Consider the following 17,694-nt stretch of genomic DNA (forward strand, 5'->3'; position numbering starts at 1 on the left):
TAGTAAGATTAGATCTCATGGAATACAGGGAGAACTAGCCATTTGGATACAGAACTGGCTCAAAGGTAGAAGACTGAGGGTGGTAGTGGATGGTTACTTCACAGACTGGAGGCCTGTGACCAGTGGTGTGCCTGAAGGATCGATCCTGGGTCCACTGCTTTTTGACATTTATATAAATGATTTGGTTGTGAACATAGGAGGTATTGTTAGTAAAATTGAAGGTATAGTGGCCAGTGAAGAAGGTTACCGCAGAGTACAGCTTTGTCTTGACCAGATGGGCCAATGGGCCAAGGAGTAGCAGGTGGAGTTTAATTTAGATAAATGTGAGGTGCTGCATTTTGGAAAAGCTAATCAGGGCAGGACTTATGCACTTAATGGTAAGGTCCTAGGGAGTGTTACTGAACAAAGAGACCTTGGAATAAGATGCATAGCTCCTTGAAAGTGGAATCCCAGGTAGATAGAATAGTGAAGAAGGCATTTGGCATGCTTTCCTTTATTGACCAGAGCATTGAGTATAGGAGTTGGGAGATCATGTTGTGGCTGTACAGGATATTGGTTTGGCCACTTTTGGAATATTGTGTGCAATTCTGGTCTCCTTCCTATCGGAAAGATGTTGTGAAACTTGAAAGGGTTCAAAAAAGATTTACAAGGAGGTTGCCAGGGTTGGAGGATTTGAGCTATAGGGAGAGGTTGAATAGGCTGGTGCTGTTTGCTCTGGAGCATCGGAGGCTGAGGGGTGATCTTACAGAGGTTCATAAAATCGTGAGGGGCACGGATAAGGTGAATAGACAAGGTCTTTTCCCTAGGGTGAGGGTGTCCAGAACGAGAGGGCATAGGTTTAGGGTGAGAGGGGAAAGATATAAAAGTGTCCCAAGGGGCAACCTTTTCACACAGAAGGTGGATGCATGTGTGGAATAAGCTGCCAGAGGAAGTGGTGCAGGCTGATACAATTTCAACATTTAAAAGGCATCTGGATAAGTATATGAATAGGAAGGGTTTAGAGGAATAGGACTGGATTACTTTGGGGTATCTGGTTGGTGTGGACGAGTTGGATCAAAGGGTTTGTTTGCGTGCTGTATGTCTCTATGACTCTATAACAATTAGGGACAGAGAGTAATGCCAGCCCAGCCAGCAAAGCCCATATTCTGTGAATGAAAAATCTGCAGACAGCATCCATGGCAAATATATTCAGCCCTCTCCATGACAGTAATGCAGTAGTAGTCATTTTGGACTCTTCAGGATCAATGATTTACCGATCCTTTACCCACAATGACTCCCAGCTGTGCCTCTAATTTTTATGAATATACCAATTGATCAAAATTAGCTACACTGGTCGGTGAAGAATTATTAAAGTTATGGCATCATACAGCACGGTTAACATACTCTTTGGACCAATCCATGCTGAATATAATCCCAAACTAAACTGGTCCCACCTGCCTACTCCTGGCCCATATTCCTCTAAACTTTACCTATTCATGTACTTATCCAAATGTCTTTTAAATGTTGTAATTGTAGTTGATGAGGAAGTGAAATTTCCTGCTGCAGAGATGTGTGATGTCCACATTTACTTGTGAGCTTCCCAACGAGCTTATATTAGTCTTTTTGATAATATAACCCATACTTAAATTTGAATCCAAAAACAAGTAACTGTAAATGCCCAATTTGAATTAAGTGTCTAAAAGTGACGTTCCTATAATAATTAGTATATATCAACGAATGGGTACTCGCTTTTGAGTTATAATGGAAGGAGGGACAGTATTATTAGATAGAAAGGCTCAGTGGCCTACTGCTGTGCAATAAATTATGTTATGTCTTTATCGGTGTAAAATATTATGATGAAGGCCAATGAAACAACTACAAATTTATTCAATGTTTTCTATTCTCCCCCTTGGTGTAAAAAATGGATTTACCCTTATACCTGCCATTTTGCAAGATGGACAAGCAGAGGAAAAGGTGTGCACCACTGACAAAATTAACATGGCTGATTTGCGGCATTCTTAATTTTGTGTCGTTGAAAATTATCCTAAAGTGGAGTATTGGATAGTTTGCCCTGAGATGAAGTCCCATCGACTTAAAAGGCACCTATACAGAATTTTTTTTAAACCTGTTATCTTTTCTAAATTCCCTGCTAATATATCTAGGTTGCTCAGTGCTCTTGCCCATCATTTCTCTATGAAATATGGAAGATATTTGATCAGTGACCTACAGTATCCTGTGTGGCTTGTTGCTGTGACATTGTTCTCATTTAAGTTATGGAACTGGAGCCTTGTAAGGTGGACATTATTCATTGCAACTTGTCACCTGCACATAATATTCAAACGTGTGTCATTTTACCACAGGTATCTCAATTCAGTCATTCAGGCAGCATCCGACGAGCCCCATCTCAATTCAGTGTAGAGTGTTCTGATTCAATATCTAGGAATTAGCCAAGAGCTATTCACTGCAATTAAGAAAGAAAAATAATTTCTCACTTTAAGCTGGAGACACTTACTTGATATTAAAGTGTAAAAGGAAAAACCTAAATATTTGCATTAGAGCATATGTGAAAAATTATTGCAGTGTATTTAATCCACTCGGGGCAATCTCCCCAGTTTTAATTAATTCCTGTGTTGCTGAGATGAAATACACTCAGACTGTGTTCTGCCATCGCAAATCTAGATGATAGCCAGGCAAACTTGGTATGATACAATATTCTGTCTAAATCTTTCCTAATGCGAATCACAAATTAATCGATTGTGAAAGATTTATTTAATAATGACTTTAATGAGCAAGTTTTTTGGGTATAGAATCAGAGGAAATGCATTAATGTGAGCTAGATTTTAGCAATACTGGTAGCATATGTATTCATTTTTGAAACCAGAACCATCACCAAGCAGAGTAAATGTTAGAGCAGACATGGCTGCAATCTGTCTGTGACTCCAAAGGGAGAGCAGCAGAGGGGCCTGATAGAGTAGTAGGATTTCCAAGTTCTTATTTGGCTATAACTGATACTGGTCTAAAGAGCATGAAGCTGATGGTGGGAACTTTCTTCCCAAACTATGGCCTGCATTTGGAGATTGTTACTACACCTTGGGAAGACCAAAGCCATTGTATTCAGCTGCCATTTCAGACTTCACTCCCTCCCCACCAACCCCACTGCTCTCCATGGAAATTTCCTGAGGCTGAACCAAACTGTTCAGTTTTGGTTTCATATTTGAACTAAAGAAGCTCTTGACCACAAATCAGCACCTTAGCCAAGATAACCGATTTCCATCTCCATCAAGTCTCTTGAAGTTGCTTTGCCTCAGCTGATTTGCTGCACATTCATGCCTTTGTTATCTCTTGTTTTGTTTAATTTAATGCACTCCTGGGTGACCTTCTAAGTTATATCCTCTGCAAACTTGACCCTCTACCTTGCCCAGAAATCTGTTCACCCATCCCCCCTGTGATGCTGACCTACATTGTACCTTGGTAAAACAAGGCCTCAGTTCTAAAATGTTCATCCTTATTTTCAAAATACAGAATTACTTTATACCTTGCTACTTCTTTCTTTCCTGAAACCCTCTGAAATGTCTACTTGTAGCTAAAGCTGGCACCATGAGCACCCCAGATTTTAATTGTGCCGCATTGGTAGCTGTGCCTTCAACTGCCTATGCTCTAAGCTCTGGAATTCTCTCCTGAAACCTCTAAGGCTCTTTTAACTTTCTTTCCACCTTGAAGTTTCTCTTTAAATACTACCTCTTTGATCAAGCTATTGACAATCTTCTTTCATATCACCTTATGTGGCTTGTCATCAGATCTTAATTTATAATGCTCCCATGAAATGTCTAGGGATGCTTTATGTGGATGGTGCATCTCGTGAGATAAGACATATTGGTTTCAAGCAGGGTATGAGGCCATGTCATAGAGGGAACGATGCATTCAGGGTGAGGGGAGAGATCCAACCAAACTAGGTTACACCAAAGTGTTTAAAGTTATTGCTTCTCTCAGGATGGTAGTGGCTTGGGTGTTAGTGAATCAGTCTGTACCTAAGATTGCATTAGGAACCATGTTAACTGATCATGGGAAGCTGGTTGGCACCAACAATGCAATCCTAGTGTTCCAGGCCTCCAGTAGTCCTTTGCAGATGAGATGCCCTGCAGCCAACTCTGTACACATTAATGGGGTTGGTGTTGATGGGCATTAGTAGGTGCTCTGCTGTTGTAACTGCCAAGCTCATTGCCATAGGAACTTTTGGATGACTGAAACAATGCCCTGTTAGAAACAGAATTAAGGATCATCAATTTAAGACTGAAATGCGGAAGTAGGCTGTGAGCGTTTGGAACTCCTTTCCATAGAGAGCTATGGGGCGGAAGGGGGTGGGGGTGGGGTGTTGGCAGAGACCTTGTGTGTATTTAAAGCTGAGATAGATAAATTCTTGGTCAGTACGGGAATTAAGGGTATGGGCTCAGGGTAGAAAAGTGGATGTGAAGAATGTCAGATCAGCCATGATCGAATGGCAGTGCAGGCTGAAGGGGCTGGATGGCCTACTCCTGTTCATATTTCACATGGTTGTATCACAATGAAATTGTTACTGCAAGGAGTATGTACCAATAATACTGACAGTTGGAAATCATAGGACAGTGAGTCCTCTGAGAAAACTTATTGCTTCAGTATCATTGAGGATGTTAAGGAATGTTATTAGTAAATCAGCTTGCTTTCTAACTTGTAGACCACATGATTCTAAATTCTGGAGAAAGTATTTACAGTAACAGCCCTGAACTGTCTTCATTTGAATTGGCAATATGATGACATTTATAAATATAAAGTTTTCAACCTCATTTTCTCACACAAGAAATGACAGCTCCCCATAAGTCATTTGTTAAGTGAAAATATTTTGACAGTAAGATAACTGGAAGGATTTTTGAAACTGATTCATGACTGAGTGCTGGGAGAAGGACCATTAAGTATATGGTTTTGCAAACTGATTGAACTGATTCAGGTCAGAACCCAGAACAAATATAAAGGACATGACTGAGCTTGAGACAACTCAATGCAAAGCCACATTTCCACCTTATTTTGTCTGCACATCAGAATGTAACTGACTCTTACATATAAATGCAAGTATAAGTCCAAAATACTTTGAATGTAAACCTGTGCATTTTATTTACAACTCTCTTTGCTTTAAAACATTATAAATTGGGACTCCTTTTCTAGTTACCTTCACCTTGGTGGAGTCTGATTCCCCATCATGATTTGGAGATGCTGGTGTTAGATTGGTGTGGTGTACAAAGTTTCTGATTAAACAACACCAAGTTATAGTCCAACAGGCTTAATTGAAAACGCTAACATTTGGAGCCCTGCTCCTTCATCGGGTGATTTGAAGGAGCAATGCTCCGAAAGCTAGTGCTTCCAGTTAAACCTGTTGGACTATAACTTGATGTTGTGTGATTTTTAACTCTGATTACCCCAGTGTTGAGCAAGTGTAAGGGAGATCATGGCTAAGTGTTATGATTTTCTGAGACATAATATGAGCAATACTGGCCAGTAAAATAATGCTGGCAAGTGTTCTTTTCACTGCCCCTGTGTTAATTGTTGATTTTAGTGGAAATTTGGCAGGCAGTAGATGGAGCATGCCCCTGACTGTCCATTGTCATCAGTGAGGTTGACAAACTACGTATACATTTGAAACTACCACCAATCGTCTCTCTCTCTAATGAGAGAGCAGCCCGATGCTCCGATCGGACTATAACGACTTTACCTTTACTTTTCAAGCAGCTTGCAGAGACCTGACCATCTATTGTCTGCATGCTGGAGTCCACCCAGTTCCCCTAAGTGGGGAGTAGGTTGGAAATTACCTCCTGAGGAGGGCTGCAGTGAATTTAGCATTATAGGGGGTAAATTTCCATGAGGCCAAAAGGAGGACAAATCCTCTTGAGAAACAGAGCAAGTTTTAAATTGTAATTTTAATGTTGAGAACTAATGATTCATCCATTCAAAATGTGAAAAAAATTCTGCAAGTTGCATTGCACTTCTATTAATATCATGTGACAGCCATTCTCAGGTGTCAATGAAGCACTTGCTTGCTTTAAACCCAGGTTATGTGGTTAACTCCAGTAATAGAAGCTTAGATATCAGTGTGAATTTCCTTGTGCTATCACTGAATTTTCACTGAATAGCAAGGGTAGGAATTGGCCTCCAGTTTTCTCTTAAATATTCTTTGTCAGGAACACTCCCCACTAAGGGCGTTAGATGATGGGAACATTCTTGTAGTTAGACTCTGCTGGACTTTGGTCATTGTGACCACAGTTTGCAACTTGTAAATGCTTACCATCCTGTGCTTCTCACTGTGCCCATTTTACTGGGGATAAAAATCAAGAGCTGATGACAGCCCACTAATAATCTATGGCCAGTGTCCAACATTTCGAGTACTAATTACAAATACACTGAAAGTAATTCAAACCTATTGGAAAACAGCATTTTGTGCAGCATCACTAAAATTCCTGAATAAAGTGACTAAAAATTATTTGTCAGGTTGGAGAGATTAAATAAACAAAATTACATAAATACTTACACTGATCATAACTGTGGAGACAAATAAAGTTAACACTTTAGGTTATTTATCTTTCATTGGAACTGAAAAATAAGGATAAAATTATTTGTTTTGATCCAGTCAAGGAGGGGTGGGAGTAGAAAGAATAACTTAGAAGGGTAGAAGTTAGGAGAGGATAGGTTGGAAGATGCGAGAGATTAAGGAACAAAATATTTCATGATGCATAAGACAAATAGAATAGTAATGAGTGTTGTAAAGGAATACAGCTTTGGCATGAGTAGCTACGTAGAGGCTGAATGTAAATGAAAGGATAAAGACAGAAACGAGCCAGAAAATGAAAACATAAACTTCATTAACACAACACATGGAACAAAATGGAGGCAGATATTATATTCTAAAATTTATTGAACTCTGAAATAACCGCATAGAGGCTAGTATCCCCTCACCAAGTCACCCTTTATTTACATGCGCTGTGTAGACTGAGGAGACCTTCTGAATCTCCTGCTTTTTTTTTTTCTTTTTTTTCCCTTTCTTTTCTCTTTTAATCTCCTGCTTGTATCTGTCAGCCAGGGATGATCGGGCCATCAAGTCAATGGGATCCACCTGGCCCTGGTTGCAATCGCCACAAACTCATTATTGAGTCCAGAAGGCTGTAGTATGCTGAACTGTTGATGCTCGATAGTGTGTTGAGAAATGGAGTTTGAAAAGACATTTTTCTTTATTCTTGCGTGAGGTATGGGCACATTAATAAGGTCAACATTGGTTGCCCACCCTTAATCTCCTGTGAAACATATGGCTTTCTAAACCATTTCCGTCTGCTGCTGTGGATCTGGAGCCACATGTAGTGCAGACCAAGCAGGGATGGCAGATTTCCTTCCCAAAACAGCATTAATGAACCAGATGGGCTTTTACAAATGATAATTGTCATTGCTGACGGTAGCTCCATATTTTGAATTTATTCGTAAATTTAAACTAGTTGTCATGGTGGGATTTGATCCCATATCACCAGAGAATTAACAATGGCCTTGTGAGTACCAGTCCAATGACATGACTACCATGGCACTATCTCCCCAAAGTAGCTGCGAAGCACTGCAGCAAGTGCGATGAGATGGAGTGATATGTGAGTAAAGTTGTACAGTGGATAGAACAATCTTTTCACTGGTTAATTCCTGGATTTTCATATGCTGTCTAAGAATTTATGATGTGTCTAGTTCTGATAAAGAGTATGTTGCTGAGAATTTAGAAGGAGCTTCGTTACTCAGGTTGGAATGTGAACTCACAACCACAGGAAGTACCTGAGACAAAGGATCCTGGATGCATTTAAATTTATTAAACATGAGGAGGAAAGAACTGAGGAATATGTTGCTGGTGTTAAATGAATGAAGTGGGAAGAGGTTAGTGAGGTTTATAATGGAGTAGCATGGTAGCTCAGTGTTTAGTACTATAGCCTCATAGCATCAGGGACCCAGGTTCGATGCCATCCTTGGGCAATTGTCTGCAGGAGTTTGCACATTCTTCCCGTGTCTGCATGGGTTTCTTCTAGGTGTTTGAGTTTGCCCTCACAGTCCAAAGATATGCAGGTTAGATGGATTGGCCATGATAAGATGCCCATTGTGTGCAGGCTCAGTGGATTAGCCATGGGAAATGTGGGGCAGCAGGTATGGAATGGGTTTGGGTCGGATGTTCTTTGGAGGGTCAGAATGGACTTGATGGACCAAATGACCTGCTTCCACACTGTAGGGATTCTGTAATGAGCACCAAAGTGGAGCTATCAGTTCTCCCATTTATGTAAAAGGATATGATTTGAAGGTTTACTTACTTCTGTCCATTTATTTTACAGGACCCTTATGGCTTTGGGTTGCCATGTAGGCATTGCTGATGACCAGGCAGAAGAAAAAGTGAAAAAACTAAAGCTTCCCAGGAAGTGAGTACTTTGATCCAGCATACCATCCGAATGTTTTTTGGTGTGTTTTTGCTTTCTGCAAAGCTTAAAACTTACCTTCCAATGGGTAGTCATTGTTCTCCCCTGTCCTCTTTCTCCCTTGCCCAATGTAACAGGTACTTAACAATATTGTTGAACCTGTGTTTGGTCTGAAAAAGAAGATAATTTAAAAATCAGCACAATTTACTTCACAATCATGATTAAATGATGCAGCATTAGTTGACAATGGCATATTCATAATGTTGAATTCACAATGTAGGCTGGACCTTAATCTTGGCTGATGTTGACTTTAATCTTTGTAGTGCATACAGAGTAGTAATATTTGGAGTGTAGTGTACTTTCCTTGTTTGCTATTTTTGCCCTAAGATGTGGCTACTTGCCCATCCACTGATTTCCTGTGATGACAACCTGTGCCCTGGTTCATTTTGTCACAGTAGGTCATATTTTTCCCATGACTAATCTTTGTAGGTAGTTTTACCTGCTTCCACAGTTCTATACATACAACAGAACCATATCCATTGGTGATGACTGCAAGTAACAATGTCCAAGTTTTAAATATAATAGTCTGAAAGAAGCTTTCATTTGTTGACTAAATAAATAAGAGGTATGTGGTAACCAAACACCAGTTCTTTTTCTCAAGGAATAGTAATTCATGTAAATTTTTCATGTATTCATCTAAATTAAGGAATAGAGGCACCTCACAGTTAGGGAGAACTCCACTGCCAGGTCATGTTCTGCTCAATCTGTCGTGTTTTCTATCTGGTTCTTTAATCAATTCTTCCAAATTACAATGCAAAATTTTGCTGAGGTAATTACATTGGAAACACATGAGGGACCGAAACAAAGTAGATAAAGAGAATTTATTCTCTTTGGAGGAAAGGTCAAAATTATAAGACAAAATTTATGGTAATTAGGAAAAGGTGACAGTAAAAAACTCTTATTCACGCATTGGTTTTTTTGATATAGAATGCACTGACTGAAAGGGTGTTGGAGGCAAACTCAATTGTGACTTTCAAAAGGGACTTAGATAAACACTTGAAGGGAAGACCTTTCCAGGGTTACAAGGTAGGGCAGGTGGAATGAGATTAATTAACTTGCTTTTGCAAAGATGTTCTCAAAGGACTGAGGGGACTCCTTTTGTGCTGTATGAAGCCTATGATTATTGCATGCCAGCAAGTTGACAATCTCGCACCACTTTGATTTTTAAACTTTCATCCATGTTGTCAAATCCTTCCCTGGCTCCAATTCTTCATAACGGTGAAGTCTTCTCCCACATTCCAATCTCTAAGTTTGGGTCTCTTGCACATCCCCAGTTTTCATCACTCTACCCCTTGGTCGCAGTATGGAAATACTTTCCTTAAATTCTTCACTTCCCAATCTCTCCTTATCACTTCCAAATTATTGCTCAAAGATTGCCTCTTTGACCAATACTGTATGATAAGTCTTAGTCCCTCTTTAATAGCTCGGCAAGTCCAACTGGAAAGAAACATGTTTCTGTCTGCATTGTTTTTAAAACTACTAATCACCACAAATAAAACACCCATGCAGCCAATTAAATATGTATTAAATATAATAAATTATGCATTTTAATATGTAATAATAAATATATAAAATATATATTAAATATTTACAAGCAAACCCCAAACTTAATGTTGAATCCAGAAGCCTATAAAGTGCTCAGTCATGGGAAGAGATATTGTAGCTTTCTTATTCCATTGGGCTACATTGTGAAATTGTAAGAGTCAAAGGACAGTGAAGTAAGAGTGGGAGTCAGCAGCAATTTAAAATAACAGAAAACCATTCAGAACATTTGGAGTCTGTAGACCCAGATGGTGTAAACATTGAGGATTGCATAGGAAGGCTCAATGTGGAGGCTCTGTGGGAATTTTGGCTACAATTTGAGAAATAGATCAAGGTATTGGAATGATGAAAAGGGAAAATGTGTTTGGTGGTGGCATTGTGATGAATGTTGCTGAAAAGGCACTGAATAATCCATTGAACAGCCCAGTGGGAGGGCAGCCTCAGACTGGGGCAACCCACTTGTGGGCAAAAGTGAGGACTGCAGATGCTGGAGATTAGAGGCGAGTGTGGTGCTGGAAAAACACAGCAGGTCAGGCAGCATCCGATGAGCAGGAGAATTGATGTTTCAGGCAAAAGCCCTTCATCAGTTTCCTGATGAAGGGCTTTTGCCTGAAACATCGATTTTCCTACTCCTCAGATGCTGCCTGACCTGCTGAGCTTTTCCAACCCAGTTGAGGCACTGGGAGAGAAGAGAAAGAGTGGACTGTGAACTAAGGATCCTGTCAGCTATGGTGGAGGAAAATCCTTGGTTGAGGGATAAGGAAGATTTATTGAAAGCAATGGTGAGAAAGGTGACTTCATTCCAACGGTTACTCAGGAAGCAGCAAAAATGAGAAGTAGAATAGAGTCCTTACAGAACATTCAAACAATTTGGAGGAGTGTAGTTTTAGGAGCTGTAGGCATTACTTGGCTTATATTGGTCAATAGCCCATCCCTGCAAATGGAGATCTGCAAAATGGAGCTGGAAGCTACAAAAGGGAAGAGAGAAATCAGGGATGTGAAGACAAGGAAAGGTGGAAGTTTAGCCGCAAAGTTCATTCAATTTTCCAGATTGAGATTAAGGCAGAAAAAGACACTGAGACATCATTAAAGTACCAGAAGAAGAGGCCAGGGAGGGGTTCTCTGTAGAATTGGAACAAAGAATATTCTATTTGTCTCACAGAAAAATGGACATGGCAACAATCTACATGGGGTTCCGTACCAAACTATTTCATTTGGAGGAAATGACTGGAGTTAAAGAGGAAGTTATGAATTTTAAGAACAAGCTCAGTGATGTGAACGTGGGCAGTGTTGGAGGATGGGACAATATAGGATTTTCATTCAGTGAAGAAGCAGAGAATGCTCAGGCCATCTTGGTGCAGGATGGAGGTGCAGCGAGCATAGACATCCCTGGTGAATAATAAACAGTTAGGTTGAGAAGGTGGGAATCATTAAAAGTGGTTAATGGCATCAGGATTTCACACAAGATCTAAGCATATGGACAGCCCAAAGATTGGAAAACAGGTTTCTTTACTCCTCTGGCATCAGGTCTTTACAAAGAGGGTGAAATTATGGTAAAACTCAGAAAGCAGAGCATTTACACCAACATAAGCCAGTAGTTCACGACTGATTGAGGATGTCGTTTGTTTCTTTTTTTGTTTCTCCATGAGGCCTCTCTCTTCCAAAGACACTCTTTCTTCCAGAGAGGGTCCCCTGCTCAGTGCACTCCTTTCCTGTTGCCACCTGCTGCTGTATGCCCTATTGAACAGGACATTTGCTGGAAATACTCAGCAGATTAGGCTCCAGTTGTGAAGAGAGAAACAGAGTCAATGTTTGAAGGTGATAATGTTTCCTCTGTTTTAAGTTCGTTATTAACAAGTGATGATGGCAAGACAGACCTAGTTGGGAGTTGGAGACCTTAAACCAATACTTATTGTCTGACAGATTGTACAGGTAGATGTCACTGGAACATCTTCACAGAATGAATAATCCTACCCTTTCCATAGTTTCCAGAAAGGCATCTAGTGAGAATAGTTGGCCTGGATGCAGAGCAGTGGAGGCATGCTGACTCAGTCTACACATCATTAATTATCTAATAATTTTTCAGATTAACAATAGGAGTTCAAGGATGAAGTCTTTTTTCAAAAAAAACCTATAAAAGACATTCAGTAATCATCACAGGTGTTTTGTTATATGTGGAATTCATCCAAATTACTTCTTATAATATTGTCAATCAATAATCACTTCATTTAATTGCCTACAACTAATGTATCATCCAGGGAACAGGAGAATCGACGTTTCGGGCATAAGCCCTTCTTCAGACTTATGCCCGAAACGTCGATTCTCCTGTTCCCTGGATGCTGCCTGACCTGCTGCGCTTTTCCAGCAACACATTTCCAGCTCTGATCTCCAGCATCTGCAGACCTCACTTTCTCCTACAACTAATGTATTTTTGTTAGAAAGCATTTCTTTCCTTGACATTTCCTAAGCATCTGCCTATTCTCCCATCTGACGTCTTCAGTGCAATCTCTCAGTGACCTCTTGGATAAAGTCAAACAGAATACAGTGAGTTTTATTTCTTTGTGATAGAGATCATGATCCAGTCACAAGCTCATAAATAGCATTTGATTATGGCATGGCAGAGTTGGTATACAGTTGAAGGCCATGAACTGATGGCACGCATTCTCCATCAATTTGAGGTGGTAGATAACTGTGGAGCTTCCCTGCTGTGGGTGGGTAATTTTACACATTTTATAATTTCCTGAAAGTCCTCTGGGTGAGATGTGGTAAGCCACAGTGGGCGTAAGGGCAGAAATAACAGAACAGTTGGCTTGGATCAGAAAGCAAGATGCAGCTCAGTGGAGGCATGCTGTCTCAATCTGCCTACATTCTTGTTTAATTCTGCAAATATACCCTGCGCTTAATCCTTAAAATCCTCAAACCCAGCCTGGCTGAAAACCTGATTTAGATATGTTAAAGAAATATGTAATTACTCCACTCAGGCCACTTGGAGTGCGTCAGGTTTGAAAAAAAAATTGGCTGATTCTCTAAGGATTTATTTTTCATGTCTAAATATCCTTGAATGTCATCAACCTTCTTAAGGCAATTGCATTCCGGCAGTTCTCTTTAGTTTTTGTCAATGGGTCACAAATGATCAAATTAATTGGATTGTACATGGCGAGTAAATTCATGTCCCCTTGGTAAGCAATTCTATTATAACCAATTAATGCTGCATTTAATCTGAATGCAGATGGTCGTATTCCCTTCAGACAGTGTGACAGAGGAAGAAACCATTTGCATACGCTGGGGCTTTTACTTAGAAGATTCCAGAAAACCTTCATTGATATGCTTGGTTGAGAGTTTCTTTAAAGGGGGGGGGGGTTGCCAATATTATTTGGTATGTTGCATCCCCTCTGACATGTAGTAAGTACCCATATTAGTCTGGATGCTCAGAAAACTTACTGTTGGTGTTCTTCTGGTGTTAGCAGTACATTGATACCAATGGAACACAGCTGAATATTTTCTGGGACATTGTGTTTAGCTTGTATGTAATAAAAATCTCAAATGTGTTTCACAAAACTGGTTGAATTTCACATAAAACTATGATTATAAAATTTCACTCTCAAAACTCAGTTATCCTTACAGCTTGACTAATGCACTCTTCTTATTTTTTGACTTTATATTCCCAAGATCAAACATTGCTACCTGGCAGTTTTCTTTGTACATTGTTTTAACATTTACTTTTTTGTTGAGTATCTTTGTTTCTGCAAAGTCTCAAGCAATGAAAAATGTGGGCATCATCTAAATAGGATGTGTTTGTGATGAGACTTTGAAGTAGATGGTTGATAAACTGTTGTAGTCCACATAGTATGGGCACACATTTGGAACTCACCATGCCCTTAGGGAAGAAATTCCAGGTTTTTGATGCAGCAACAGCGAAGGATCAACAATATATTCCAAGTCAGGAATTTTGAATAGTGGTGGATATTGTGCAATCATCAGTGACCATCCCCACTTCTGACCTTATGTTGGCAAGATCATTAATGAAGCAGCTGATGATGGTTGGGCTGAGGACGCTATTCTGAGAAATGTCTGCAGGGATGTCCTGGAGCTTGAATGACTGACCTTCTACAAGCGATCTTCTTTTGTGTTTGGTATGACTCCATCCAGTGGAGAGTTTTCCCCTTGGTTACCATTAGAGTTTCTCTCGGGCTTCTTGATGTCATACACGGTCAATGGTTGACTTGATGACAAGGGCAAGCAGTCTCACCTCACCTCCGGAATTCAGCTCTTTTGACCTTGAGACTGTAATGAATGGCCCTAGCAGAACCCAAACTGAATGTTATTGAGCAGGTTATTGTTAAGTAATAGATTTAAAATGTTTTACAAAAGAATCAAATGTGAAGTGAGAAGAAACCATTCCCCATAGCAAGTAGTTAGGATATGGAATGCGCTGCCTGGAAATGTGGTGGAGGAATATTTAATTGATGCATTCATGAGGAGATTGGATGATTATTTAAATCAAAGCAGTTTTCAGAGTTATGGCGAAAACGCAGGAGATATGTAAGTCAACTGCTCAGAGAACCAATGTAGGCATGATGGGCCAAATGGCCTCCTCCTGCTCTGTAACAATTCAGTGATGTTGTCCTTTAGTGTTTTCCTAAATCTAGTGCATATTTGATCTTGAAAACTAGAAAACTGACATCACCCTTCTCAAATCTCCACTAACTGTGATTGATTTTTAATTTTATGATGTTTGCTCTGAGAAAAATGTTTCCTGCTTTTTGATACCTTAAAAAAAAACAAATTATCTTTTATAGTATATTGGTCTGATGGTAGTTTAGAACCAATGTGAAAGCTTACAGTGCTACAGAGTGTTTGGCTACCAGTGGTTTTGGTTTTGTAATATAAATAGTACACAAATTACCGAGGTGTGAATTTTCACAAAAGAAAGAGGAACTGATTTGGGAAAATCCTGTCCACTTTCCTGCTGTGCTGGCATTTTTAGGTTAGATTCCCTACAGTGTGGAAACATGCCCTTTGCCCAACAAGTCCACACCGATCCTCCAAAGAGGATCCCACCCAAACCCATTTCTCTCTGGCTAATGCATCTAACACTGTGGGCAATTTAGCATGGCCAATTCACCTAACTGCACATCTTTGGACTGTGGGAGGAAACCAGAGTATCTGGAGGAAACCCACGCAGAATAGGGGAGAATGTGCAAGCTCCACACAGACAGTCGCCCAAGGCTAGAATTGAACCTGGGACCCTGGTGCTGTGAGGTAGCAGTGCTAACCACTGAGCCACTGTGCTGCCCCACTCTGTCAGTGCATGTTTTGAGTGCAGCTAAGAGAGCCACATCCTACATTCTCTTCCTGGTCAGCCAAGTATGGTAAGGGGTTGGGGAAAAGGAGAGAGTATAGCACCTCTGACCATCCTCTTACTTTTCCCAACTTGAGTTTCCCCAGGTAGTAAAAATCCAACTGAAGTGTCTACCAGCATTTAGCCTAACTGGTCTCCATGCTGGTGTTTATCCTCCATAAAAGCATCCTTTCCCCTCTCTTCAGCTAAACCTGTCAGTGCAATTTCCTATTCCTTTATCTACTATGTTTGTCCAGAATCTCTTTAGATGCAGTTGTTAGAAATCCTTTTTTCTTTCTATCCTTCTGATGGCAGTGGTGAAATGGCATAATGACTTCTGAAAAAAGCACAACTGGTCCCACACCTAGATTAACACCAGTTCCAGTCAACCATGTATTGAAGAATTGTAACATCATTCAGAACTTAACAACAGTAGCGCAGTGGTATTATTGAGAGAACATGGGAACAACAATATCGGTGTGTGATGAATTGTGTGCATTGAGTGCATGAATTGGTGCAAATGGAACAGTCAACATTGATGATATCTCAAAGCACTTGCAATACAATGTTATATGTGTATAAGTTCCTCACCCCTCCCCAAAGCCTGGTTGAAAATGAGATGGAGGCTGAGTCTTAGAAATCTGTGCTGAAATTAGGTGGATGGAAAGGCAACACAGTCACATTTGGTGATAAGGTCACTGCAGATGAGTATTTGGATCAATGTATGTTGTTGGGATTAAGTCTCTTTCATGAGCTAGTATTTGTTATGTGATGGGGATGAGCCATGGAATGGAAGTCTGTACTGTCCTTTTCAGTGTTGATTGTCCTTAACTGTTGTGCCATACCAGTGATCTGGACATAGTCATAGTAAAGTAATTCCAACACTTCATTCATACTATATATGCGACTGTGGTCTAATAGAGAGCTGCTTCTCTAACAGTCTCCATTTCACACCCTCTGCCTGAGTGAACACTCTATTTCATCATCACATCATCAAGTTACATCACTGTCAGATTTACGTTAACCCCACACTCTTGAATAATTCTCTCCACTTTCCCTCTTTCCTAACACAATGTAGAATTGCATAGAATTTACACCAGAGGATCATGCCATTTAGTCCATAGCTGGTCAATATTTTACACATTCTCTCTTTGCCCCCAACCCTGCCCTCACCAATTTACATTTCATCCTATCAGTACACTCTTCTATAAATTCCTTGCCTATAAGCTTATCTAGTTGCCCTTTAAATGCACCAATGCTCTTCAACTCAATAATAGCGATCATTCCACATTCTAACCATTCTCTGGGTAAGCACATTTCTTTTCAATTCCTCATTGGATTCACTAGTGACTAAAGTAAATGCAAGTCCTCTTATGTTCATTGCCCTTCCCACAAATAAAAACCTCTTGATATGAATAAACCAAGAACTGAATAGCAAATCCAAAACAAAGATTTGCATATTTTTTTTTTAAAAAATGAGGCTTTTAACAGAAATGGCAGTATAATTCCTGGGTTTCAAATTCATGGTCTTGTGATTAGTCCTTCTATTAGTTTGCAGCCTTTGAACATATTCTTGTGTATCTTTTATCTTTCATGTTGAAGTCCCTATGCCTCCCTCCTTGGATTGGCTCATGTAATGCAATTTGATATTCCCATGAAAATTGTTTGCAGCTCTGTCTTTTTGCTTTGTGGGCATGAGATTTTATATTACGAAGGGCTGTCAATGTTCATCTTCAAATAACAAATGGACATGCATATTATGCAGCAGAAATAAAGGAAATGTTGCCAGTATAAGTGACAAAATGTTGAATATTTAATGTTCAGACAAGCTGGAGGCTCTACCAGCACAGAAGTCTAGAGAGCATTTCTGCAGTAATTTTATTATGATCTCATTATTTGTTTTTGCCTTTCATAATTTTTATTTTGTTTTGTTTGTTTTAGCATGTCAGGGTCAAAGAAATGTAGTTCTGAGAAATGGAAAACTTACAGTTTGAATCCTGCCCATCAGGATGAAAGCAAGTTTTATATTTGTACAACAATCAAAGTACAGTGGACACAATTCTTTTGAGAGTAATTGTTATTCTAAAGTAGGAAACATGGCAGCCAAATTGCACATACTATAGTTAGCAACAATGCTTGGCATTGATATGGTGCCTTTATGAATTTGTTCCAGCAAGGCCAGCATTTGTATCCTATTCCTAATTGCCCTTGAATCAAGTTGCTTGCTAGACCATTTCAGAGGGCAGCTAAGAATCAGCCATGTTGCTGTGGATCTCAAGTCACATGCAGACTAGACCAGGAAAAGATGACAGATTTCCT

At 39.9% G+C, this 17,694-nt stretch overlaps 1 protein-coding gene across 1 annotated transcript in view; it reads left to right on the forward strand.

Moving 5' to 3' along the window:
* Window positions 1-17,694, forward strand: part of ryr2a (ryanodine receptor 2a (cardiac)) — a 749,067-nt gene that overhangs the window by 379,620 nt on the left and 351,753 nt on the right. Inside the window, exon 23 of the mRNA XM_043695572.1 lies at window positions 8,352-8,435. Coding sequence (XP_043551507.1) covers window positions 8,352-8,435 — 84 coding nt within the window. The remainder of the gene's footprint in view (window positions 1-8,351; window positions 8,436-17,694) is intronic.

Source organism: Chiloscyllium plagiosum, chromosome 9, assembly GCF_004010195.1.
Source record: "Chiloscyllium plagiosum isolate BGI_BamShark_2017 chromosome 9, ASM401019v2, whole genome shotgun sequence".
Taxonomy (NCBI): Eukaryota; Metazoa; Chordata; class Chondrichthyes; order Orectolobiformes; family Hemiscylliidae; genus Chiloscyllium; species Chiloscyllium plagiosum.